This window comes from Prunus mume, linkage group LG2 (genome assembly GCF_029339155.1).
Source record: "Prunus mume cultivar Tortuosa linkage group LG2, ASM2933915v1, whole genome shotgun sequence".
NCBI classification, from domain to species: domain Eukaryota; kingdom Viridiplantae; phylum Streptophyta; class Magnoliopsida; order Rosales; family Rosaceae; genus Prunus; species Prunus mume.
The window spans coordinates 45,521,191-45,545,885 of NC_142699.1; the positions used below are offsets into that span (position 1 = coordinate 45,521,191).

Genomic DNA, 24,695 nt, shown 5'->3' on the forward strand with positions numbered 1-24,695 from the left:
ATATTAAAAATACAAGAAATATTAACAAAATATTTAAAATGCAAGAAATATTAACAAAATATTTAAAATGCAATACACATTAACAAAATATTAGGAGATTAAACTTAATAAAACGAAAATTACAAAATACTTACCTCATTAGTACGATTTTCCCTGCTTCTATAGTTGTGCATCGCTTTTGACAAGGTATCTCTCCATTTTCCCAACTCTTTATTGAGAATTTTCCACCTACTAGACAATGCCATTTGAGTACTAGTCGACCCCGGAATTTTTTCACAAAATTCGGCATGAATTTTTTTTCCACATATGAAAAAATTTCATCTCATTGCCTGACACGGTATAATGACAAATTTGGAGCCAAGCCTCACACAGGGAAACATCTTCCATAGTACTCTACGCCCCTCCGGTTTCGATAGAAAAAGCCATAAAAATATTTCAATAAAAATACAAGGTGAAAGAGAAGAAAATGTAGGCCAAAAAGAGTGAATAATAGTATAATTAGAATAAAATGTATAAGGATTGGTGTTGAAAGTGAAGGGTATTGATAGGTATTTATAGAAAAATAATAATAATTTTTTAGTATTTTTTTTAAATTTTGATTTTTTTTTTCATAATTTTATTGCTAAAAAAAGGCCAACCGTTGGATTGGATTCGGAGAAGCGGTCGGCGTTGGGGGCTTGACATGTGGCTTATGCCCGTTGGGTGGCGTCGTGGGCGTCGGCGCCGCATTGATTAAATTTTTTTACCGTGGTTGGCGCGTGCATTGCATGCGCTAACAATAAAAAATTAAACGCGTGATGGCGTCGCGCATAACGTCACCCAAAGCCGAGCTCAACCTCGGGCTGAGGCGGCCTTTAGGCCACCTCGACCGTGGGACCCACTCCTCCCAGGCAGGTGTCATTGGAACATCAATTTTTTCCCGACCTTAGGCTTAGCCCTCTACTGGAACTACTCTTAAGGGTATAACTACAAGATACTAAACTTGTAATTAACCCAAATTATTATCCCACATTTTCTATACATGTCTTTTTTTGGCGCTCTCTCTCTCTCTTTCTCTCTCTCGCTCTCTCTCTCTCCTTCCTTTGATCTTATTATGGAGTTTAGAAAATTAAGTAAATTTAGGTTTTAGCAAAAAAAAAAAATTCACTTTTGGAAAAAGCCAAAGTTTTTTAAAAAAAGACAGAAAAACCTCTCAACTTTCAAATTAAAGACATGCAAATGTAAAGAATTTCTTAGGAAATTCAAAAATAAATAAGGGCAATTTTGTCCATTTTGGCTTCTTTTACAAATTTTCTCCCTTCTTTGTGTTTTCCCAAAGTCTACCTTAGAATTATGCCTTACTTTGTGCCTTGGGCGTATATTGTCTTACAAATCCCCATTTAGAAGAGAGAGATTCGTAAAGACTGGTTTTGACTCAATATCAATCCAAATAAATCCAGTCCAGGCGAACCACTGAACCACTTTAAGTCCCATCAAATTTTGGAAGTTTCCATTTCCAATTTGCCAAGCCGGCTACTCTCTTAGGATTTTAAAGTCCGTCAAATTCCATGTTGAAGTTACAGCCCAATTAATACACGACACAAAGCAAGTTTTGTATAAACTAATATCCCATTAAACCAATTACATGTAAATGTAATTTACAACGTGTTAACAGGGCAATGTGTATTTCTACTCGAACTAGGAACACTCAGAAAGAGAGAACCCGCAAACCTATTGCAACTGAACAGCCAAAGGGGGTTATGAAAATTATAGCATTAGGTCTTGCCGGTTGCTATAAATATAAACCAGCAAGAGACTACATATACAATGGAAAAAAAAGAAAGAAAGAATGGTAGCCCCATATATCTTCGAGTGTATGCTATAAAAACAGGAAGTTTCCTTGCAGAGATATGATGAGCATAAGAAAAGCCACTATGCTTGCTGGTATCAGATCATAGGGATTGAGATGCAACGAACTGCTGTCACTTATCTGTCCTGCATTGACATATTCACTTTTTCCGGTTCTACTTGTTGCAGAGACGTTAACGGACATTGAACCTAAAACAATAATGCACCGTATCAAAGTTTAGTGTTAGCATAATCTAAAAGCTTGGACAGTGGATAGCAGACAACCAATGATTGCATAAAATTCCTTTCCGGCAGGATTACTGAAACTTACAGTCATAGTTAGCCCATCCAATTCGTTGACCACCCAAATCATAAACAATGATTTTGTCTTTTAGCACAAGGTCTGGCAAAAGGAAAATTGAAATAATGTTAACGTTTATGCATAAATAAGGGCAAGGATTTTAGGGTGGAGAAAGCGGGAGAAAAAGAGAGAGTTGTACCAAATATGATGATAGCGTAGGTGAAAAGAATGTATTAAAAATTCTCATGCACAATGATTTCTACTCTAATGTATGTCCACTGACAAAGCTCATGAGATAATGGAATATCAACCTTGAAAGGAACTGTCTAGAGCCTACAAAACTAATTAGTCAATACAAAGTTTCCAATTTGGCGACTATACCTCCTAAAATCGTTATTCCTGAACCTTGAAGTTTCTGAAGGCCAATGCACCACCTTGCAGCACCACTCTGTAATAATAAAATTAGCCATCTCAGCTAAAGATTCAGACAGCAAGACTACAGTTGTACAAGGTGATAAAGAAAGAATAAGCATGTATAATTAGAAAACCATTTCCCCTTTCCAATAAATACCAGTGCTAAATGCTACGAGTGGGAGCAACCATTAATGCAGCAAGTAGTAAAGAAAAATTTGCAGGATGAATACTAAGGAATAGTCAAGGCAGACATATATGCAATTGTAGAATCAATCATAAGGCCTCATCAATAGAAGACGCAGATGCATTTCACTCCAACTCAACAGCATTTTGTGTGAAAACAAAATGTCCAAGCAAGTGCTTAGAAAATGAAAATAACTACACAGAAAACTTACAATAGATCCCTGCTGTATAAGGTAGTCCTGAGGTCTCAGAATCATGGATGCGCCACCAGCAAAGTTTAAACTAACTTGAGGAAATATATCACTGACACTGAACAACAAATAAGCATACATTTTAGAGTAAAATCACTGCAAAAGAGAAAGCACTGAAGGAAGAAAGAATGGAGAAAACAAATCCAGAAAGTTAACCTGGAGGTAATTAAATAACACTGGTTTCCGTTTGAAACAACAGGGTGCACGGATTGTGAAACAGAAGCAGTAATCTGCACGATAAGAAAAATATATATAATTCAAGATACTCTAACTTATGCTTACCCAAATTTTCTGAAATTTAAAACTCAGTCACATCACCAGAAAGGTTGACTAGATAAACATGTCAAAGGGCATGAACTTTTCATTTATTTCACTTGAAGCATCAGAATTATGGTCTAAACAGACTAATTATGACTAGGAAATCACACAAGTCATAACTAAGACTTACAGCACTGATAAAAGGATCATAAGCTTCAGATGCAAGGTATGCCAAAGTTGTACCAGAATCAACTATGGTTCCTCGATTACTTGATGTTGCAAACACTGATGGATCAATTTGTAATATTTGCCCATTGACAGAAATGCTCTGCAGATTCAAATTATAATGAGGCCTGAAATATTTAATGTCCAAATGATTAGTCAAAACAGAGCAGTGAGGTTTATATGATCTAAATCTCATGGATTCTAGTAGAAAACAAAAACAAAATAAAAATTTCCTAACATTGAACCTATTTGAATTGAACTACAAGTTAATAAGTTTGTAGAGAAGTATTATGTCCAATGACTAGTTAACTTGTCAAGGATTCCAAATGGTCAAGTGACCTTCCATTTTAATGTCATACTCAAGGCTCTTTCTTTTCATACCAAAACAATCTTCTGAAGGTAGTTTCTTCGTGTTTCTTTTCATAATTGTTAGGTTTCAGTTGAACTATAATTTACTATAACAGGGGGATTTACATTTGATTCCTTGACGATAGTGAAAATAACAGAAGGCCAGAAACTAGTATTGGGTTCAGGGTAACATTGCAAGATGTGCAGTGTAATCATAATATAAAGGAACGTACTGTGATGGGACGAGCGGGCTATAGACTATATTTGGTTCCACAATCTCGCCGATAACCAATATACCTCCACCACCATCATCTCCCCTCAAGCAGTGGGAGAAGACGTTTGGTGCTACTCCTTGTGAAGCCAACTGAGAGATGACAGACATACCCTGTTGGCCAAACCCAAAGATCCCATCAACTGCTCTATCTGACTTTGTCAAATCACCAGTCTGCAAGGTGCTACACCTGTTTTTACCATCCTAGAGAATGACTTTCAAGATTCAAGCAAAATGTACAAAGAGTATAAATCAATTATTTAACTTGGAAAGATTAGTTATAACTCACCCAAAGACAATGGAAGCTGAAGCATTTTGTGTTACAGAACCCTCAAGAATCGTCTCAAGGTGCAACAAGTCTGATACATAATAGCCTGATGTCCCACTGCCATCTCCATACTGGAATGTGTACGAACACTGGTTACTCTGAGTGGAACAATCCGAATCTGATGATTGAATGCCAAGACTGCATCTTCGATCCGAACAAGAAATGAATTGTGATGTTGATGAGCTTTGAGGATCAAACAAATTGAGCTCAATCTGTAAGAATTACAAGCAACCCTTTTGAAAATTGTAGCAACACATGGCTCCTAAGCTTTCACAAACTGAGAGAGACTGAAACTATAAATGGAGTTTTGAGAGCAAGCAAATGTAATTTTACCTGGAGTCCACTTGTTTCGGGGCAACCGTTGCAGGAACCACAACTGACCCACAGAACATCACTTCCGGTATCAATCTGCACATAATAATCTTTCGGAGGAGATCCCAGTTGCAGTTTTGTATAATAGAGCCTGTAAAAGAGGAACAAATCCCAGGAAAGGCAACAGAATTAGTAAGAATCCTCCAAACGTTAAAATGATAGATACCCACTACCTGCAGCAGTAAACTTGAAACTGAACAGAAGCCAAAGCAAATCCAAAGCTAGAACTTGCAGAAAATGAGCATAAAACTTGTAGAAATTTTAAAGAAACAAATGAAGAAAGAAGAGATACTTAACAATCATTCACAGAAGGGAACTAATTACAAGCAAGGAACCCAATATAAAAACGGAAACCAGTATCCACAAAACCAAATCAAAACCCATATATCCTTCACAACCAAACAAGACAATTAAATGAAAAGAAGCCAGAAACACACAAATAAATGAAAATCCTTCTCACAAAACCATAAAAAAAGAAGCACAGAAGGTGTCAAATTACCCAACGCGGAACGGATCGAAGGTTCCCCGAACAGGTAAATCAACGATACCATTAGTGGACTGAAGCATTCTTCCATGCCTGGCTCTGTCCCGAGCTCTGAGTTGACTCAACTCCACTCGGAGGCTATTAGGAAAAGCTCTCTCGAGGCTGAGGGCGGCCGGGAAACTACACAGCACCACAGCCGCCGACATCAGAATTGAGCCGGCGATTAGAATTCCGAAGGGAAAGCCCATTTTCGCGGGTCTGGGTCAGAATCAGACCAAAAAACCAATGTCAACAATTATGGAAATAACAACAAAAGATTCAAAAGCTCAGAGCTTCCATTCGCAGGCAAGGCTTGTGTTGTTTTCTTAAACACTAATGTAGATTGAGGCAAGTACCTCTGTTGTGGGTTTTGAAGAATAAGGAAAGACAAGAGTCTTCTTCTTCTTCTTCTTCAGAGGAGAGAGAGAGAGATGGGAATTGAGGAAAGCCTGCAACAATAAGTTTCAAAATTGCGGCAATGGATTACGTTACCTTCCTTTATATTATTAATTTAATTTGTTTATCTTTTTTACTTTCGCTTTATTATTTTTATTATTTAACTTTCATCATTCTTTATTCTTTCACTTCTGAAAGTACAAATTTTTGGGTATGCGCTGTGACAAGTGGGATCTTCGATGCGGTTTCCTGTTTGGTGAGCTACAAAATCATGCGCGTAAGCCGTACGCCCTTTGTCTTTCTTTCTTAATTCAGCCTGAGTTTTGTGGATGCTGATTGTTATGGAAGAAGATGATCAAGTTAGTGATATCAGCAATGCCACCTAAACTATATATGCTTGTTTTCATTTGTCATCTTAATGAATATTTTGTTGTAATGGCAGAAAAGTCTGCGTGCGATGTGGTCTCGATCACTCTTTATATCACTCAAGGGAAATTTCTCTTTATCTATTTAGGTTGTTTTGTCTATTTTTCATCCACAAAGATAACGTACGGTGATACGTATGCGACCCATTTGAGTTGTGTTTTAACATCTAAAATATCGATACACATTTTGTTTGAAGAATCAGAAGCGAAACACATGCAATTTTTCAGATGCAAAAAGAGATGAGTTCAATCATAGAGGAAACATTGCAACAAGATTTTAGTTGGTGGGAAAATAATAAGTTCGGAGGCAACAACAACTCCAAATACTATAATGATGAAGCCATTTTTATCTGCACTTTTCCATTTTGTCACTCCACCACTATGTTTTGAATTAATTTAATTCCAATGAGTTTGTGTGACTTTGTTTTGAATCAATGCATTATTGAGAACAAGGAGTACAAGGAGTACAAACCATGAAAATGAAAATAAATAAATTACTTAATAAATTGACTTTTTTTGCTGACCGTACGATTTCATTTTCTTCAACCTTTCTTGGGACATCCCTCCTCTGTGGTTGAAGAAGAGGGCCCAATGCCTACTATTTGCCTCCAAAAGAGCCGAAATCTTCCAATTCAACTATCTTTTCTAAATGCCCATATAGCCCCTATCTTTGAATTCAACTTTAGCAGAAACCAATGCACAATTATTTCTTCTTTTCTGCTAAAAGAAATGCACAATTATTTCACATTTTCCTTTACATGGTCGGTTTTCAAAGCTAAAGTAGTCCACGTTTAGCAGTCTCTCTTTTATTATATACTTGTTTAAAGCAAATCAGGTTAACCTTTTTCCAAATGACTAATTTACCCCCATATACTTTTTGGTAAGGGGTATTGCTTTCTTCATTTTTCTTAATTTGAAAGCCATCCAATTCTGTTTTTCCAATACTTTTTTTAATTATTGGTAAGGATTAGTTGATTATTAGATGATTATTAGATTTAATTAAAATTGAATTATATACTTTACAATCCAATATAGTTTAGATTGGAATATTTTTTAGTGGATTCATACACTTTCACAACCATAAAAGTAAAAATAGTCAACTTAGATAAGTCCCTTACTTTATATGAATCTGAATTTCCCTTCTCGTAATTGAGATTAAATTTAAGTAAAATAATACTTGTATGAAAAAAAAAATAAGAATTCCTGATAAATTCACAATTAAATAAGAAATATAATTTTGAAAAAATAGATTAAAAAACATTGTTTTCAATTGAATCGATTGAATGAGGTCAGATGAAGAAAGTAATTTAGAGTTGAAACACTCTTACGACTTTTCTGCTTTATCAGCAGTGAGACACTTGGACAATTTTCTTTGGTCGGCAACTTGGCAACGTCGCAGCCGCATCAGGAACAGAAACTGCAAATTGCCACGTACCGCAACATGACTTCAAACCAATATCCGAGTCAAAGACTTCACCTAAAAGGAAAAATAAAATAAAAATTATGAGACATCTCAATTATTTTCAAAAAGAGATTTTCTATTTTCTATTATTTTAAATGATAAGACATATAAATTATTTTATAAAGAATAAATTTTCTATACAAAAAAAAAAAAAAAAACTAATCATGGGATAATATATTTTTTTGTTGTTGAATGTGAATATTAATGTTTACATCTTCCCTTGACCAATTAAAGAGCTACTCATAAGTGCACGCCTCTAAATCTAGAAACAAAAGAAGCTACTATGTGAGCAGCTTGGTGGTATCAATTATATGAAGAAGTGATAATGATAAGTTGTAAAGTTGGAGTTAATGTCGACTGATTAAAATTTAGTAGATTAATCAAATAGTTTTTTTAAACGTACATAAATACATTATTTTTTATTTTTATTTTTATTTTTATTTTTATTTTTATTTTTTTTGGGAGTAAATAGCAATAGTATTCTATTGATATGAGGATAAGCAATAAGTTACAAAAATCGAGCTGGCTATGTTGCCGAGGATTACGCGAGTGTCTCTACACATATGAGCTTGGTCGTCTGTCTAGCTGGATAGCCTTGAGATTCAAAAACATTTACTAATTCAATGTCAACATATCTTTAGATATGCTAACTTTGTTTCAGATGCTAGAGCAAAATTATAGTTCTAATTGACATATTTGGCACGCTCCCTTCATGTGTAGTCTCTTTTTAATTTTGATAGATAGGGGTGTCAGTAACCCAAAAAAAAGTAACAAAAAAAGAAAAAAAAATAGCCCACCAAACCTCTCTCTCTCTTTGTCCCTCTCTTCCTCTATCTCCTCTCCCCCTTTAGTTTCCTAAATAGAGAATTTCCGGTCACCATCTCCATCAAAACCGTCGCAACAGTTTGCTCAGATCCCTTGGAGATTGATGTTTGTTTTCATCTTTTGGTACATTTGGAAGTGGGGGAATGATTTTATCTTTAATGATGAAGCAGCCTTGCCTTTTAACTCTCGTGAATTGATCATGTATGCGTCTAAGATTGGGTAAAGGCTACTACTAATATTCATACTTGAATTGGTAAGGTTCAGATTATGTTAGCTTGGACTCCTCCTGATATTGGGGTTCTTAAGCTAAACGTGGATGGGTCTCATAGAGGCAGCACGGGAAGCATTGGTGCTGGATGGGTTATCAGAGATTATTTGGGACATTGGATTGCTGGATTTTCTGTCATATTATTCTTAACAAAACACACACTCCTCCACATGAAATATAAGTTACATGGACTGATTCTTCGAATGCAAGCACTTGTGATTTAGCTAAACCAAAGATAATGTTTATTTAATCTTTCGTTATTTGGTCAAAGTCTATTTAATCTTCGATTAGTTCCATGTTATATTGTTCTTTGGAGACAACTAACAAATGTACTGTCACGTTCTCACAGCCCAAAAACAGAAAATAAAGACCAATATGCCAACCAAGAAATAAAGAAGGAAGCTTCCTTACATTCCTTCTGGAAATGGCACAGAAATCAGGAAGCTTCCTCACATTGATCACATCTAACCTTTATTTAGTGAAACATATTTTAAGCACAAATTGGAAAGCAAAGAAAATGCCCGACTGACTGAGGGGAAGAAGGGAGAAGATATTTATTATTATTTCATATGAAAACGCCCACGAAAACTCATACTTAAACTCCAAACCAAATTAAATCGCATCCAGCAAATTTCCAGTTACAACGTTATGTGTAAGCTTTTTCTTTTTGTTTCCAAAAGTTTGGTCCAAGATACCTCATAGCCAAAGTGTAAGTAGTCGCTAAATTAATCAAACAAAAGTATAATTCAAAAATTTATTTTCTTACAAATATAATTCGAAAATTTGTAATGAGTAAGAATATAATATGTATATATAGAAATTTTCCTATTCGGATCTTATTATTGTGCAGACGCCGCGTATTTTCTACTACTTCTCCCCGTTTTCTTCCATGTTTACAATGACATCCGCACGATAATAACGTGTGGATATCCGGATGAGAGAATAACTAATAGGGCTAATATATATTTTACTTGATAGGGCTAAAAAATAAAGTATTGGATTCAAGAAAACTATCCAATGTATATACACTAGTCGCAGCTACAGATTAATGAGAATCCTCTATAATGACATGTTTACTAATCCGTAATTGTAATGAACTCCTCCTCAATTCAATTCCTTTGCATCCTGATTACGATTAATAAACATGTCATAAATTGCCTGGAATAAATCTTGTGGACAACAAATACAATATAATAAATAAACTTTCAATATCCAAGGTGCATATTCCAACATGATAATCAAAAGTTTAAGAGTGGAACTAATTATCAACACAATGAAACTGAAAGTTTTTCTTTTTGTTGGTTTGGTCAGAAATGAAACTGAAAGTTAACATTAATCAAAGAAATGCGGAGAAGAATTTGGAAAACCTCAGCCACCAAACAGATCAAGGAGATAGATTAACAAGACTTGAAAAATTTATTAAAGATAACCTAGCTATGAGATTAACTTCAGAAAAATAAAGGATACTTAAATATTACTGAGCAGGAAAACAGCTGCTTTTGGCTCTCATTGACGGCTTCAAGAAGCTCTCACTTTGAAGTTGAAAAGGGTCATTCTTTTCTGTGATGATTCCCAGCCTTCAAGTTACAAACACACTTCCTGGAAGCAGCGAGTCAATCAAGTAACTCTTGTGTTTAATGGGGGCTACAGCTTCTCAGAGCACCTACCCTGCAGGAACTAGCAAAACCATGAGTGTGAAGGAGACTTGTTTGATTTGCTTCGAAGACACTCCTATTGCTCGAATGTTTTCAATTGGTACTTGCCATCACAAATATTGCTTGTCTTGTATGAAACGTCATGTGGAAGTAAATTTGCAAAGCGGGATTGTGGCACAATGCCCTCATAAAGACTGTAAATCTGAAGTGAATATTAAAACCTGTAAAAAATTATTGTCTCCTAAACTTGCTGACGTTATGATCAAACTGTTATGTTTTCCTATTTAGATCGGTGCACTAGATACTAAGTCATATTATGTTTAATACGAGTTTAATTAAGTTATGCCTTGAGGCCCAAAATCTTGTGAAATAAGGAAGGGTTTTGGAGCCTAATTAAGGAGTCCTATTTTGTTTCCTTTTTGCGTGAACCGATTAAGTGGGCTTGAAAGATAAGTCAAGTCGGGCCCTCGGTAATGAGTAGAGACGACTTGACCTAGCCCTATATAAGCTAAAGGCCCTACTCTCATCAGTCACGTTCTCTAAACCTATCATCATAAAAAAAAGAGCTAAAATAGATTCTAAGAGAGAGCATAAGTCTTGAGCCGTTCCTGTCTTTGCTAGGATTGCTGCTGCAACGAATTAGATGAATTCAGAAGTTGTGTACTCAAGGAAGATGGCTCCAGGTATGTTTTCATGTCTTTATACGTGTTACAGTTTGTGTGAAAGATCTTTTTGTATTAAGAAATCTATGATTGGTATTGAGCTTAAGGTTGTTCACGCATATCTGTAGTCGTTGTTCAATCATGTCTATCATGATTTCATATCTGTTTATGCCATGCTCAGTTATTTTGGTTATGTTTAATTTTTGAAGATGGTTTAAACATGTTTATGAAAATATCAAGAATCTAGAAAAGCATGTTTTGATTTGGTTTTCATATTTTCAAAAACTTTAAACACGTTTTTGACCTAACAAATCACCTTAAAACCCTAAAAATGCCCATATGTCACAACTTTTTTATGAGTTGTGTTAATTAGGTCATTCCCTATTCAAAAAGGTATTTGGGTTAAAAACGGACACTAAGAACCCCTAAAACACTGTTCACGGCAGAAACACTATTCACCGCAATTTTAGGGTTTTCCTTCTTGAACTATGTTTTGTTTGGTTTTTTTTTTTAGCCAGATAGATGTTTGTCTTTGTTCTGAGAATCAACAAACCTTTCATAACAAAACCAAACCTAAATACTCAAACCCTAAAGAAATAACCGAAAATTGCATCATACCTAAATTGCTTGATAAGTTTCTTTAACAAATAGAATCTGTCATGTAATTTATTTGTGATGGCACAAGATAACATGTAATTTGTGTAAGCTATAAGTAATCTCTTGCCACAAAGGTGTGATACTTAATTAAGGATGCTTGCATATATTATTTGTTAGTTTTGTGAATAAAGTTAAACTTTTTTCTCTTAATAAATTGAGAATCGGTTTCTAGAAAAGTAATATGTTTTCATGTCTTTACAAGTATTACAGATTGTGTGTAAGATCTATAACATGTGTATAAAGAATCTAACAGTTGGTATCAGAGCAACACTTTCATGGCAGTAAGTTTGTGACAAGGAGGATTAGATAGCTACTTGCTGTTTTTCCTTAAATATTATTGGAGTAGTTGTTTTAAGTTGGATTCTGGTTTTATTTTAGAGTTGGATGATGTAGTTTTAGTACTCTCAATGAAGAGGAATTTGATTTTTGTTTCAAGATTATCAAGACTTGGTTATGTTTTTCAATTCAATAAAGATGGGTTTGCATTATCTCAGAATTCAAATGTTCTTGCTACTGGTTTTCTCTCAAATGGATTATATTGTCTCAATTACAATGAAGAAGGTGATGTTTTAATGGCTGAATTGAGTGAGAAACGAATTAGAAATGAAGGAACATCCACTAGGTTATGGCATAGGCGTTTAGGGCACATTTCAAAAGAAAGAATGAAAATTCTAGTTAAGGAATAAATCTTGCCATCATTGACTTTCAGTGATAACAAAATTTGTATTGAGTGTGTCAAAGGAAAACTCACTAAGACTAAGAAGAAAGGTGCAACTCACGGTAGTGATCCTTTTAGAGATCATCCACAAAGTTTTTGTGGACCTTTCCCTCATCAAACAATTGTTGGAAATCACTTTTTCATCACCTTTATAGATGACCATTCTCATTTTGGTTATCTGTATCTCATAGCAAAAAAAGTCTCAAGCTCTTGGAATGTTTAAGATTTTCGAAACTGAAGTAGAAAGCGCTTGAAAAGGATCAAATTGTGAGGTCGGAGACAGGAGGGGTGAATATTATGGACGTTTTGATGAAGGAGGACGACGTGCTGGATTTTTTGCTAGTTATCTACAAGATAATGGAATAGTTGCTCAGTACACAACGCCATGAATTCCGCAATAGAATGGTGTGGCTGAGAAAATGGATTGAACTTTGAAGGACATGATTCTTAGCAAGATTTCTAGAACTGATTTGCCTACGATTTTGAGAGAGGCAATCAAAACAACAAACTATAGAGTGCCTAGTAACTTCCGTACCTAAGACACCTTTCGAAATTTGGACTACCAGAAAACCTAGCCTAAGACATCTTCATCTATGGGATTGCAAGGCTGAAGCTAGAATCTATAACCCTTAAGAGAAGAAGCTTGATCCTAAAATGATAAGCTTTGTCATTTTATAGGTTATCCCATAAGGTCAAAGAGTTTTAGATTTTATTGTCCAAATTATGGTATCCGAATTGTTGAGATTGGTTGTGCAAAGTTTATAGAGCATGAGGAGAATGCCACTAGGAATGAAGATTTTATTTTTGAAGAAGAAGGTGATGTAGCTGTGATTGAGAATGCTAAACAAGATTGTTTGCCCGTTTTGCGTTTACTCCTGTGATGGAAGGGCAAAGTTCCAACCACTGCCTTGAGAACCATAGACTGGTCAACAAGTCAGCTTTCTTTGGTGTGCGAGCGTGCCACTGCTAGTAATAAAAATTCTAGCAGACTTAGTTTGGAGTAGATAACTTGCGCCCCAAGTTACCGATTTCTGCAAACAAACGATTGTGAATTTGGGTGAGGAATATCTCCCAAGTAAGTTCTTTTCTTGCCTCAGACTGGTGAGGACTTTAACAATTTATCTCAGTATAAAGAGGTTGTTCTGGCCAGAATGGTTGATGGAATTTAAACTGTTTTAAGCGTATGATGGAATTTATTAATGCTTTTAAGTGAGTGATGGAATTTAAATTGTTTTTAGAGCGAGCGCTTTACAAAACTATAACAATAAATACTCATGCTAGAGTGATGAAGATCTGAGCTTGGAACTCCATTCTGCTGGATGGGAGGCTCTGTTAAAATTGGAATTTCCAGGAATGTCAAAGTAATTTGCTATAGAAATTTTGATTTGATCGAAGCTATCCAGGGACTGGACCGCCCAGGTATCAATTTGGACTGGAAATGCTTGGGCTGGACCGGGAATGTTGACAACTCTGATTGCTAAGCTTCAACTTTAAATCGATACCAAAGGTTGATTCGGCGAGCTTCAATGTACTTTAAGCTTGTGTGAAACGAGTGGGCCAGAGCTGCGGCTTCTTCGTGTAAGAGGCGGAAGTGGTGTTCTCGAGGCTGTAAGGGCGAAGTGGCTGTATTGTGAAATTTGTTGAGGTTTTCACGTTTGGGAAAAGCTCAAGCTTGTAACGAGAGAAACTTCGTTTTGAATGACTTATTTTCTAAGTCTGAACCTTGGGAATTCTAATCTAAAGCTGGTTTTCACTTGGAATTCAAGTGAGCTTCTAGTTGATTTTGAGTTGTTTGTGTTGGTGTCTTGGCTCAATGAGCTTTGGTTGCTTCAGTGTTTTGAAGGTTTTTTGAGATCAAGTGATCATTTTGAGTTTTTGTCTTTTGATTGATTTTTTGGTTTTTTGAGTGTCCTTTACCCTGTATCCACCCTTTCTTGTATTTATAGTAAAACTATTTCTTCTCTGAGTAGGGTGATTGTGTTTTTTTATTGGGCGGCAAAGATATTTTCCCCCTTTTCCTCTTCTTCTTGATTTGTGAGATAGGCTCGGATAGGTGATCACTTCTGTTTTCACCTTGCCTTGTGATATTTTAAGTGATGGTTAGTTTGATTCCTTTTACGGGTGACCGCTTTCACCTATCCTCTATGAGATTGTAACTTGCTTATCTCCTTGGAGAATTGCCTTCTGAAAGAATGAGGAAGAAAAAATCTCGAATATACATATATATAATAAGAGGGATTTGATCTTGATCAGTTCTTGAGAATCAACTTGATGTCATGAACCCTTCAATCACTTCTTCCATGGCGATTGTCATTGCTGACTTTTATCCCGAAGTTGCCATTCTCGACTTTTAATCTTCTTCTGACTTCACCATTGCTGACTTTTTAATCCCGAAGTTGCCATGTGGGATTGTTCCTTCTTCTGGACTCCCTTTTCCTAGTATGTTTGGGCCTGTGAGGCCCAAATCGGCTTGTTTGCTCTGATGAGCCTTGGTTTGGACTCTCCAGTTTTTAGGCTTCCTTCTTTTATTTGGGCTGGATGTGTCAATTTTAGGCCCAAACAATGCCCCATAAGTTTGAATCGTTTTGGAGCAGTTTGAGACTTAAATAACATAGCCATTAAATTGGGCGCCACGGTTAAATTCCCGTTTAACGAGCAAGTAGAAGTACAACAAAGGAACAAACTCAAAAACAGTGGAAACAAAGTACAAATTTAAAGGCATGGAAACAAAGGGTAAACTTAAAGACAGAGTAGAAACAAAGGGTAAATTTGAAAGGAATCAAAAGATTTAGTGCAATCTTGTGTCTATCCCAGGTCTGTTTGTATGACCTGCGAATCCCACATGGTTGGATAAAACTTTTTAACCATTTGCCATTGATTGGGGCCGTATGAACTTCTCCATCCCTATCCTGCAACCTGTATGCCCCCATTAGAGGATCATTGATTATGAAAGGGCCTTCCCATGTAGGCGACCATTTTCCATAACCAGCCACATGGGTTCCGAGAAGGCGACGCTTCAGACTATCTCCCCTTCTTCAAAACTCTTGTCCCTCTCTCTTGTTGTAGGCCCTTGATACAACTGTTTTCCTAGGAGTTTGTTGAGAGTGTCTATTCGCTGCATCAATCCTTCAGTTCGACATAGCACGGGAGTGGTTTCTCCTACTAAGTCATGTTGGTGAGCAATTACGAGGGTGACGAACGGCTATCTCCATAGCAGTTGCATCACCGTAGGTTAACGCATGAAGTCATGCGTCGCTTCTCTTTTGAAGTTCTATATGCTGAGTTTCGTGACTTCTCATGCCATTGTTTGATTCTTCTCAAGCATTTTCGATAATGTTGATGATCACTTTGTTGCTTGATTCCTTTGTCCATTGGCTTGGGCATAATAAGGAGTGGATTGGAGCGATCAATTTGAATGCCTCTGCCATGTCGGCATTTCTCGGATATGAAGGAGGATCTCTATCGATTGTGATTGATTACAGGATGCCAAATCTTTGGATAATCGCTCTTCTATGAAAGTGATGATCTCTTGAGATGTAGTAGATTTAACGACCTTGGCTTCCACCTACTTAGTGAAATATGCATGCAACAATGATAAGCGATCTCTGTGGTGGCTCTTTGGATATATCTTACCAATGAGATCCATTGCCCATCCTCTAAAGGGCCATGGTTTTACCACTTTAGGGTTCATAGGAGCCGATGGAGCTCGTTGGGTGGACCGTGTCTTTGACAAGATTCACACCCTTGGAATAGTTAATGCAATCTTTCATCATGGTTGGCGAGTAGCCATATCTCCTAATTAACAAAGCACATTTTTCTCCCACCTTGATGTGCTCCACAGACTTCCTTCATGGGTTTCCCCCATAACTTTCATGTATTCTTTCTTTCGAGGCACCTTAAAAGCACCTCATCCTTGCTCTTTCGGACCAAATCTTCATTCCACATAAGGTAGTTTAAAGCCATGATTCTGACTCTCTTCTCAGAGGGCAAAGTTGGATATCGTAGATAGGTCATGATAGGATTTCTCCAATCATCTTCAGTGATTGTGGCAGAATTGACATCTATCTCCATCCTCTGGCGGAGCAGATGGTAGGCTTTTCTTCCTACTGATGATTCTTTGTACAGTCTTGGGGCATTTGTACACTGGCCACCCACTGGGCCAATTCATTGGCTGCAAAATTTTCTTCCCTTGGGATATGTTCCCAAGTGGCTTCTCTGAATTCTGTCAGAAGATTCCTAGCTGCCACCAAGTAGGACGACCAAAGAAGGGCTTAGGCACTTGTATTCTCCAGCAATTTGTTTTAAAACTAGCATGGAATCTCCCAGAATTTCCACAGATTGGATTCCTAGTTCTACCAGTATTTCCAAGCCAATGATTAAGGCCTCATATTACCTTACTGTTGTTGGTGCATTGGAAATCCAATTGGAAAGAATAGCAGTGTCGATTCCAAGTGGTTCTTCCAAGACAATTCCTGCCCCTGAAGTTATATCAGTTTTTGATCCATCAAAGTATAACTTCCAAGGTGCAAGATGAACTGAGTAGATAGGATTGTTGAGGCAGGTGTGAGCTCTGGTCAATAGATCTGCATTTGCTATGTCTAAAGAGTCCATATTTTCAATCTCCTCTCCGGGATGATGCTAGAAATGCCATGACTTGTCCTTTGGCGGCTTTACAGGAACATATCCCAGAATGCAAATTCTGTCAAGGCCAAGGTCCATTTTCCAATGCCTCTCGCATTGGTCTTGTTAGCATGTATTTGATCAGATCTGTTTGGCAATGATATAGATGGTGTATGGCAGCATGTAATGTTTGAGCTTCTGTGATGAAGTACAAGGCTAGGCAAAGTCTTTCAATTGCGAATATTTTCTTTCCATACATCAGAGTTGCTTAGGTAATAAACACTTTGTTCCTTTCCTTCCTTGTTATCTGAACCAATAAACTTCCAATGGATACTGGATATATAGAGCTTGGGTAGTGCCTCTCCTTGGTGGGGCAGAGCTGGTGGGTTTGAGAGGTAATGCTTGATTTCCTCAAAAGCTTGTTAGTCTTTATTCTTCCCACTTGAAAGGTTTGTTCTGTTTTAATCTTAACAAAGAAGAAGGCTGGATCTTTGGATGAGGCAATTCCTTCTTGTTCCTAGGTGTAAGGATGGATGTCCAATGCCTCATATTTGTCCAAGGAAGCAATCTCATGTGCCCTCCTCTGGTGATTTAATCATAACATCATCAATATAAACTTCCAGGGAATGTCCAATCATATCGTGGAAACAAATAGCCATAGAGTGTGCATTTTCTCAAGCCAAAGGCATTCTGGTGTATTCAAAAGCACCTATATGCCTGGACACATGAAGGCTGTCTTGTGGATATCTTCTTACGCCATCATGATCTGATTGTAACTGCGTTGCCATCCATAAAAGATAGCATCACAGTTGTGGGCGCTCCATCTACTAGCATATACGCCATTGGCATAGGTACTCATCCTTGGGAGAGGCTTCATTTAGGTTTACGTAATCCACGCGGTCCCATTTGCGCAGTTTTCCTTTTTAGGCGGTACAATGTTAGCTAGCCAATCGGCATAGATGGCGCGATGAATCTGCCTTGGCGACCTTTCTATTTTCTTTGACTTTGATTCTGTGTCCATGGACATCCTTCTTACGGCTGCTTGGTAGTAGGTATCCCTCTTTGATTGGCAGCTTGTGTTCTACCAATTCCCTGTCTAATCCTGGCATCTCATGATAATGCCAAGCAAAACAATCTTTGAACTCTTGCGAAGTGCAGCGAGTTCATTCTTAAGTAGCTCTTTCAATGGTCTGCGATAAGGTAGGCCTTGGATCCTCCTCATTCCTAAGTTTATTTCACCGCAAGGATCTTCTACCTCGGCAGAGTCATCCGGTCTGGTGGTGCAAAATCTAGCACTTCATCTCGTAGTTCCTTTTCCTCCGGCTTTCGCAGTGCTTTCATGAGGTGAATACGCCATATTGATGGCTGAATTACGCGTGCAAACTTTCTTTCCTCTGACATATCAACAATCTTTTTGTAATGGACGGATTGTTGCAGCTCGATCCTTTTCTTGTGGATTGGGACTAGACATTAGTGCTATGGAAATTTAGAACAAAAGGTCATTTCCAATCCTCCAAGGAATTGGTTAGAGCCTTCTTCAATGAGCCTCGGGCCGTGACACCATGGGAGGCGGCCGTTCTGGTTGACTCCAAAGAAGGTGAAAGGACCAAGGTCATCATGATAATACCTTGCCTCACAACACATGGCAGAAGGTAGAAATGGCCGTGGATCGGCCTCTATTATCTCCATGTAGCCTTCTTCATTCCATAAAGCTAACTGCTTGATGAAGAATGGAAGGAACACATAGACTCTGGTGAATCCAGTCTCTGCCAAGTAATGCATTGTAAGTGGTAGAGGTAGTTTCTACCACAAAGAATGCAACCTTGACTTCTTGCTTCCTACTAAAATATCCACATCTAGGATCCCAAGGGTTTTGGTGATGCCTCCTGCGAAGTGGTGGTCAGTAGGTTGGAATTAAGTCCCTTTACATTACGCCCATTTTGCTCGACGTGCTACGAGGAGGAAGGTTGATGGCTGCACCTCCATCTACCATAGTTTTGGGAATAGGAACACCTCCAAAGTTTCTTTATTATAAACAAAGTGCGAGGTGGTTTGCCATTTCTTTGGTTGGTTTGGAGAAGCAAAGCGATCTGTAGCCAACTTGTGGGTTGTTCATTGTCACAGGGTTATGCTTCTTTATTACGGCCCTTTTCACGCCACCTGCATTCAAAACTTTCTTGGGAAAATCGTCTCCATCCAGTGCTCTCTATCCTTCTACCGAACTTTTGCGCGGAATGAACCACCATATTGAATGCCTAGGTGACTTCAACAAGTCCTCCAATTCTGCACCGAAGGCCTCAGTTTCCGCATCCAATTCTCCGTCATAATCCATCTGTTCTCCCTCATACTCCTCCGTCCATTCTCCTAGTTCTTACATTCCGAGGAGCGCATTCTCAGTCATCTGCGGATGGTTCATAATCGGTGCTCCTCTTCATATTCTCTCAACCAGTCTACTTGCCCTTCTATACGGAATAGGATCGGTTTTCCTGCGGTGGGGAGTTTTAAGTAGATTTACGGCGAGGCGAGGAATGGATAGAAGGTTTCTTGAGGATTCTGCTCTTTCCAACTTCGTGGTTGAGGCGCTTGCATGCGGGAAATATTCGGATCTTTCCCTTTTGGGCGGAATTGACCTCTGGAAAGCGGTATGCGTTTCGTTATTGAGAATGTATGCGATCTTGTCTCGAACCCTCCTCCTTTGGGTTACAGTCGGCTCCATTGTTGATCGCCACTTTTCGAAGCGAATACCACACGCCTTCAATGATGGCGTGCCAAGGTTTATCACTATAGGCACCTTATTGATTTTTCTTCCTTGGGTGCTAGTCATTCTTGCTGGATTGGACAGGCCTGGGTAGTTTCCTGTGCGCCTTATCTGGGGCGTGGTTCCATCGGTCAAAAACACTTGGAGTGGAGGATCCTGTTTTCGAGGTTACCTCCAGCTCGGCCTCACACTTTTTCTTGCGAGCACTATTCGGTGAAATGGTTGCTTTTGGTCTTTCCATAGTCTCTTTTGAAACTATTGCCTTGTGGAGTCGACCTACTATGTTTATTATGTCCCTCTTTAGTTACTGCCAATTTAGGTTGACCATATTAACTTGTGGCGGGGAAAGGATGCGTGGTGACGGATGGAGCTTTTACGCTAACCGACCTTCTGCGTTATTCCTTCTGTATAACATCTCACGAAAACAACACAACTATTGGTAGAATGATTCCAAGAATTGTGCCATCATGTAACTTGCGCCCTTGAGTTCTTGGTTTGGGCGTGCGTGAGGCATCTCTATTGCTTTCTGTAGCAACATTTCATCAAACAAAGCATCTACTTTGGTCAGATCGAAAGAATACACCTTGATACGCATGAGTTTGTTTGGGCAGAACCCTCACTTGTGAATGGTGGCTTTTGATCCCTTGGAGGCTTTGTAAGGGTTTTACAACTGATGGGGTGCTTTAATCTTGCCATTTCCGTAACAGCAACCTCTCTCTCCTCGATTCCTCTGCATCTTCCGGCTCCACTTCAATCATATGTATTGAGGAAGAAGGGGATTTGTAATTCGTGCCTTTGGAAGAGTTCCTCTTCTGCTTTTCCTCCCTGAGCAATTCCTCGTACTTAGTGCTTTATGCCCGATTCTGAATCTCAAACAACATCCCATCAAATCTTTTCCTCAAAGAAATTTTGAGGGCCGCCTGAGCCATTTGGATGAAGTGTCTTTCTTCGATGGGGATGCGGCACTTCATTTTGAGCTTCCTGAACCTGTTTATAAAATCTTGGGCAGGTTCATCTTCACTCTGCAGGCGACAAGGTGTGATGGTGACTTACAGGCGATCTGTAATAGTAGTCATGGAAGACACTCTCCATTTGCTCCCAAGTCTGAATAGAATTTGCTGGCAGGTTAGTGTACCAAGTGAAAGCTTGTCCAGGGAGAGAGTTCCCAAAAGTCTTAAGCTTTAGGTGGGTTATTCTCTATGGCTATGCATTGGGTGGAAAATCTGCCTACATGCTCAACTGATGAAGCATGAGGATCCTCTCCATTGAATAAAGTGAAGTTTGGTACTTTAAACACAGGGACAAGGTTATCAGTCGATATAAAGGTGGATATGGCTTCCTATGGGTGGGCCTTTCCCCCTCAGCCGAGCTCCATCATTTCACGATCATCCTGCTGCAATGCCCCACGTCATTTAGAGCATTAGCAGGAGAGGTTTTGTCCTGATTACAGTGAGCAAATCCACATTACATTTGAGCAAATCCATTGGTGAGCAAATCGTGGATTACTGCCCTATATGGTCTAAGCGAGAACTTCTTCCACATGTCTCTTAGGCTCTTCGGTCCTTGGTGGTTCCTCCGATTTGCCCCACCCTATTACATGGTTATTGGCATAGGATAATTTTCCCATCTGCCTCTCCTTCCTCTTGCGGTGGAGAGGAATGGATTAGAGTCCATCATACGGGCTGTAAGGTAATATTGCTTTGCTTGTTCGAGGCAGAATTGCCATAGGGAGATCTTGTGGGGGCGCTTGTTGCGAACAGGCGTAGTTACGGCTGATTCTGCGGGACTTGTCTGGCGCGAGAACCGGCGTGTGGGGCCATCGTTCTTGGCGGAACAACCACTCCTTGTGTCCGGCTGGATTTCTCCTGCGTTACGGCATCACGGCTACACATGCGCGAGAGATTCTCTTGACATAGCCATACCAATCTGGTGAGGACCATAGGGAAGGTCTGAATTCTTTGGACCACCTCATTAGGATTGGGAGTGCAGCCATGGCGACCTCCGATCCTTCTGAATTGCTGTTGACCTGCCATTGCATCATGGCTGTCATATTATCTAAGGTCTCTTGGCTCCTTTGTGTTGTGACCAGCCGTAACACGAGTCTATGTCGAGTTCATCCTTACAGGCCAGTCTGGACCTCTGCTTCTGTCTTTCCATGTCTTTGAATGCAGGCATCACTTTCCTCCGATTCAATCCTTCACGAGACCACTTGGTTTATTTCCATGTCGTGGTGTGGAGTTACGGCTAGAACTTCGGTATTCATGGTGGTAAAGAACAATGTATCTTGAGAAGTCCTTGGGCGTGCCAAATTGTTTGCCGTTTGCGTTCCTCTGTGATGGAAGGCAAAGTTCCCCAACGCCTTGAGAACCATAAGCCCGGTGCGACAAGTCAGCTTTCTTTGGTGTCTTGGCGTGCCCTTTGCTGCAATAAAATTCTAGCGGACTTAGTTTGGAGTAGATAACTGCCCCAATTCTTGATTACGCAAACAAGCGATTGTAATTTGGGTGAGAATATCTCCCAAGTAAGTTCTTTTCTTGCCTCGAGGCAGGTGAGGACTTTAACAATTTATCTCGGTATAAGCAGGTTATTGGCCAAAATGGTTGATGGAATTTAAAGCATTTGAGAGAACTAATGGAATTAAAGTTTGATGAGCCATGGAATTTAAAGCATTTTTAAGCGAGCGCCTTTTACAAAACTATAACAATAAATACTCATGCTAGAGATGAAGATACAATTGGAACTCCATTTACTTTGGATGGGAGGCTCTATTCTAATTTGAATTTGAAATGTCAATTTGGGTGGAATATTGACAACTCACGATTGCTAAGTTTCAACTAAATCGATACAAAAGGTTGATTAAGAGCTTCAATGTACTAAGCTTTTGTGAAGCTTAGAATTAAATGACTAGGCTTCTTGGGCAGAAGTGGCTGTTCTCGAGGACTTCAGTGGGCTAGAGGCTGCACTGTGAAATTTGAATGACTTATTTTCTAAGTCTGAACCTTGAGAATTCTAATCTAAAGCTAGTTTTCACTTGGAATTCAAGTGAGCTTCTGGTTGAGTTGTTTGTTTGTGTCTTGGCTCAATGAGCTTTGGTTGCTTCAGTGTTTTGAAGTCATTTTGAGTTTTTGTTTTTGATTGATTTTTGGTTTTTGAGTGTCCTCTACCCTGTTCCTCCTTCTTGTATTTATAGAAAAACTATTTCTTCTCTGGAGTAGGGTGATTGTGTTTTTTATTGGGCGGCAAAGATATTTTCCCCCCTTTTCCTCTTCTTCTTCAATTCTGGCAGATAGGTTCTCGGATAGGTGATCACTTCCTTGTTTTCAAGTGCCGCTTGTGGGCTGACTCACGCTTTCCTGTATCCTCTCTGGGATTGTAACCTGCTTATCTATCTTGGGAGAATTACCTCCTCTGTAAAGACAGGAAAAAATCTCTGTATATACATATATAAGGGGGATTTAATCTTGATTCTTCTTGATGTCTGAACCCTTGATCCACTTCTTCTATGGCGATTGCTATTGCGACTTTTTCATCCCAGAGCTGCCTTCTTTGACTTTTCATCCTGTGACTTCGCCATGCGGCACATCAAGGCTGCCATGTGCTGTATTCCCTCTACAGTGCGGACTCCCTCTTCCTATTATGTTGAGCACATGAGGCCCAAACCGACTGTTTTATTGATGGATGCCAATTTGGATGTATCAATTTTGGCCCAAACAAACACTCCCATCCTTCTCCAAACACTTCATTCAGTCCCAAATCACCAAAACAACTCCAACAAGCCTTCCTTCCATTTCCCTACGAATTTCCTCTTTCTCTGCCATCATCACTCACCCAAACTCATCCCAAATCACCTCTTTAATTGCCATACTCTAGATGTGAGGAAGCTCTTGGAGCAGCATTAGGTGTGGAGAAGCACTTGGAGAAGCCTTGGACACCACAAGTAACTTCATAAATGGGTTTTTCCACTCTTATTACATTTATTATGTTTTCTCATTTCTGTTTAAGTTTCATTTCCATTATGAGTAGCTAAATTCATAACTAGGACTTCGATGTAACCTAACATGAATATTCTGGGTTTATAAGTTGAAGTTTTGAGTTTCAAGTTTGATTCATGATTCATGTTCTTATTCATTATGCTTATCAGTTAATATGCTTGTTTGGATGATTGATCACCATTAGAACTTGTATATTAGCTATCTTGGTTTGAATCAAGAGTAGACACCATGCTTTGATTTGAATTGAACTATGAATAAGAAAAGTATGTATGGACATTCGACAACATGGATTAGATACATGCTTGGTTATTTAAATTGTTCTTCTATGCTTAATGAGTTCCTAATGCTTAATTTAGGTTAGACAACAAATTATCAAGTTAGAATTAGGAACACAAGGTTAGGACCAGACACCATGGCCTAATCATACTTTAGCTAGAATCAATCTTTGAATCCGAATTAGACTTGTCACTTGACTCCTTATAACCTAGATTGAATTATTTGGTGAATCAGATGCCTAGTCTCCCAATCTGTTTTCAGTCCACAAAAACACTCTTTGTTACATTTGCTCACTTTGCTTTTTGTTTGAAATTTCATTTTGCCTCATTTGTTCAACAATTACAATCACTCTTGCTTTAAATTCTATTTTAGACTTAACCTCCTACTTTCTTGAATTTGATAATCTAAGTACATAACTAATTTTAACTTCTACGCCCTCGTTAAGTAGACCTCGTACTTGTCTTCTTGTATTACTAATTGGCCGTACAATTCTGAGTTAGCATTTAACAACACTCGGCGAATTCTAACGGCCAGAGAAATATTCTCCGGTGGAGAAACTTTGCTTAATTTGTATTTTCTGCTGACCAAGTTAAGGCATTACATGTTGCCTACATGGTGCATATAATGCATAAGTGATTTGATAAAATATATGCTCCTCGCCCAATCATTAGAGCGAATAG

The 24,695-nt window shown here is 38.5% G+C and overlaps 1 protein-coding gene across 1 annotated transcript; it reads right to left on the minus strand.

The window, feature by feature from the left end:
- Positions 1-1,589: 1,589 nt before the first annotated feature.
- Positions 1,590-5,786, minus strand: LOC103326453 (aspartic proteinase 36). The gene is made up of 10 exons (XM_089046906.1): positions 5,278-5,786; positions 4,740-4,869; positions 4,368-4,618; positions 4,041-4,268; positions 3,425-3,587; positions 3,133-3,206; positions 2,938-3,034; positions 2,510-2,576; positions 2,159-2,230; positions 1,590-2,037 (listed from the first exon to the last, which is right to left on the minus strand). The coding sequence occupies exons 1-10, from the start codon at positions 5,508-5,510 to the stop codon at positions 1,859-1,861; spliced, it is 1,494 nt and encodes a 497-aa protein (XP_088903032.1). The 5' UTR covers positions 5,511-5,786; the 3' UTR covers positions 1,590-1,858.
- Between the last annotated feature and the right edge of the window lie 18,909 nt (positions 5,787-24,695).

Bases quoted from the DNA above. Each gene is read 5' to 3' on its own strand.
- LOC103326453 (XM_089046906.1), bottom strand. From the start codon at position 5,510: ATGGGCTTTCCCTTCGGAATTCTAATCGCCGGCTCAATTCTGATGTCG. The intron at 3,588-4,040 runs GTACGTTCCTTT...TAAATATTTCAG, and splicing joins AGCCCGCTCGTCCCATCACA to GCCTCATTATAATTTGAATC. The intron at 2,231-2,509 runs GTATAGTCGCCA...TCCTTTTGCCAG, and splicing joins AGGAATAACGATTTTAGGAG to ACCTTGTGCTAAAAGACAAA.